Genomic DNA, 2670 nt, shown 5'->3' on the forward strand with positions numbered 1-2670 from the left:
GTGCGAATGTAACTCCTGTAACTCTGGTTAGTCACTGGGGGTTGACAATACCGGACAAACAGAAAACACCAACAGAACTCCAGGCAGCGATGGCGTGAAATAATCCGCAGTCAGAGTGAAATACGGATGTTCATTATCTCTGTTTTCCTTTAAAAGGAGAGAATCTCGTCCAGGCAACAGCAAGAGCCGACAACCGTATTGGGTAGAGAAGCGGCCGGAGAACTGTGCTCCTGGGCAGGAGGCTGTGTCTAAGTGACAACGGGGAAGCGGAGAGGTAAGACTCAGTCCTCACCAGGAGGAGCCTTGATCCCGGCCCCTTGCCTGGAACTGCCCTCTTCTGCTCTAAACTGGTTAAGAATTAACGCTGAGCTCAGCCAAATCTTGAGCCCAAGGCGGTTCTGGGCGCGGACTCGGCTCAGCATCCAGTTTCCAGGCGCAGCTTCAGGGGCTTCTTAGACAGCTCCAGAATCCGCGCCCGCTTGGGTACCACACCCGGAGGGAGCGGTGTCTCTCCGATAGTTGGCGGGCAGAACTTGACCCAGAGGCACCTGCGCATGCAGGTGGTTTCTGCAACTACCGCAGCCACCATGGGTAAGGCGGCTGCCGGTGATGAGCTCTCAGAATTCTTCAGTCTCATCCCAGACTTGCTGGAGGTTGCCAACACGAGCAGCAACGCATCGCTGCAGCTTCCGGACTTGTGGTGGGAGCTGGGGTTGGAGTTGCCAGACGGTGCAGCGCCGGGGCATCCCCCTGGAAGCGGCGGGACAGAGAGCGCAGACACTGAGGCCCGGGTACGGATCCTCATCAGCGCGGTTTACTGGGTGGTTTGTGCTCTGGGACTGGCCGGCAACCTGCTGGTGCTCTACCTGATGAAAAGCAAGCAGGCGTGGCGCAAATCTTCCATCAACCTCTTCGTCACTAACCTGGCCCTGACTGACTTTCAATTCGTGCTCACTTTGCCCTTCTGGGCGGTGGAGAACGCTCTAGACTTCAAGTGGCCCTTCGGCAAAGCCATGTGTAAGATCGTGTCCATGGTGACGTCCATGAACATGTACGCTAGCGTCTTCTTTCTCACTGCGATGAGCGTGGCGCGCTACCACTCTGTGGCCTCGGCTTTGAAGAGCCATCGGACCCGAGGGCATGGCCGTGGCGACTGCTGTGGACAGAGCTTAAGGAACAGCTGCTGTTTCTCAGCCAAGGTGCTGTGTGGGTTGATCTGGGCTTCTGCCGCGTTAGCCTCGCTGCCCAATGTCATTTTCTCTACCACCATCAGGGTGATGGGCGAGGAGCTGTGCCTCATGCACTTCCCGGACAAGCTGCTGGGCTGGGACAGGCAGTTCTGGCTGGGTTTGTACCACCTGCAGAAGGTGTTGCTGGGCTTCCTGCTGCCGCTGAGTATCATCAGTCTGTGTTACCTGTTGCTGGTGCGCTTCATCTCCGACCGCCGCGTAGTGGGGACGACCGATGGCGGGGGAGCAGCAGCGACTGGAGGAGGCCTGAGTGCAGCCAGCGCTCGGAGACGGTCCAAGGTCACCAAGTCGGTGACCATCGTAGTCCTGTCCTTCTTCCTGTGCTGGCTGCCCAACCAGGCGCTCACCACCTGGAGCATCCTCATCAAGTTCAACGCGGTGCCCTTCAGCCAGGAGTACTTTGTGTGCCAGGTGTACGCGTTCCCAGTCAGCGTGTGCCTAGCCCACTCCAATAGCTGCCTCAACCCCATCCTCTACTGCTTGGTGCGCCGCGAGTTCCGAAAGGCGCTCAAGAACCTGCTGTGGCGTATCGCGTCCCCTTCGCTCACCAGCATGCGTCCCTTCACTGCCTCCACCAAGCCAGAGCCGGAAGATCACGGGCTGCAGGCCCTGGCGCCGCTTAACGCCTCTGCAGAACCTGACCTGCTCTACTATCCACCCGGTGTGGTGGTCTACAGCGGGGGGCGCTACGACCTGCTGCCTAGCAGCTCAGCCTACTGAGACCTGCCGAGGCTCAAGAGGGCCTTCCAAGGAAGAGGAGAAGGGGAGAGCAGTTTAGGGGCTGGAGGATCGAGATAGGCAGGAAAGGCGTGCTCACGCGCGCGCGCAGGGAAGAGCAACCTGTGAAAAGCCAGAGGCCTGTCTCTGCAGAAATCAGGTTAAGGGAGGAACGACTGCAACCGGGTAGAGCCTGCAGCCTCGGCTCTTGTTCCCCACTCACCCCTCCCTGTCCTTTACTCCAAGCTCCACTCCCCACCATGCCCTCGGAACGTTCTGGAACACCCAGAAGCTGGGATTGGCACTGGGAAGCAGAGGGATTGGGTTGCATAGGAGTTGGGCTTAACCAAATGATGTCCAGACAGGGGATCATTTGGCCCAGAGACTTTTATGGAGAACTTTATGGGGCCTCAAGCAAAATCCCGCAGGGAAAGTGGCCCGTAAAGCCTGTCTTAATGCGCTTTGATCTGTGGGACTGGCCCAAGCAAAGATCTGACTTGCTATGACTGTCTGGAAAAGAAAAATGAGAACTAGAACCCTGGTATCCTTTATCATCCTGGAGAGGGCTAAGGTGTACATGCTGAGCCTGATGTCCCTGCTATGCCTCTGAGAGCATAGGAATGTCTGTCTCTAGGAATGTCACCGGGAGTCTCTAGGAAGTGACATTGGGTGCAAGAAAGAGCACTGTGATTAAGAAACCTTT

At 57.3% G+C, this 2670-nt stretch overlaps 1 protein-coding gene across 1 annotated transcript; it reads left to right on the forward strand.

Annotated features, from left to right (window-relative positions):
* The first annotated feature begins 375 nt into the window (after positions 1-375).
* Positions 376-2084, forward strand: Rxfp3 (relaxin family peptide receptor 3). Its single transcript, XM_006996774.4, has one exon. The coding sequence runs from the start codon at positions 555-557 to the stop codon at positions 1968-1970; it is 1416 nt and encodes a 471-aa protein (XP_006996836.1). The 5' UTR covers positions 376-554; the 3' UTR covers positions 1971-2084.
* Positions 2085-2670: the final 586 nt, after the last annotated feature.

This window comes from Peromyscus maniculatus, chromosome 15 (genome assembly GCF_049852395.1).
Source record: "Peromyscus maniculatus bairdii isolate BWxNUB_F1_BW_parent chromosome 15, HU_Pman_BW_mat_3.1, whole genome shotgun sequence".
In the NCBI taxonomy this organism is placed as follows: Eukaryota; Metazoa; Chordata; class Mammalia; order Rodentia; family Cricetidae; genus Peromyscus; species Peromyscus maniculatus.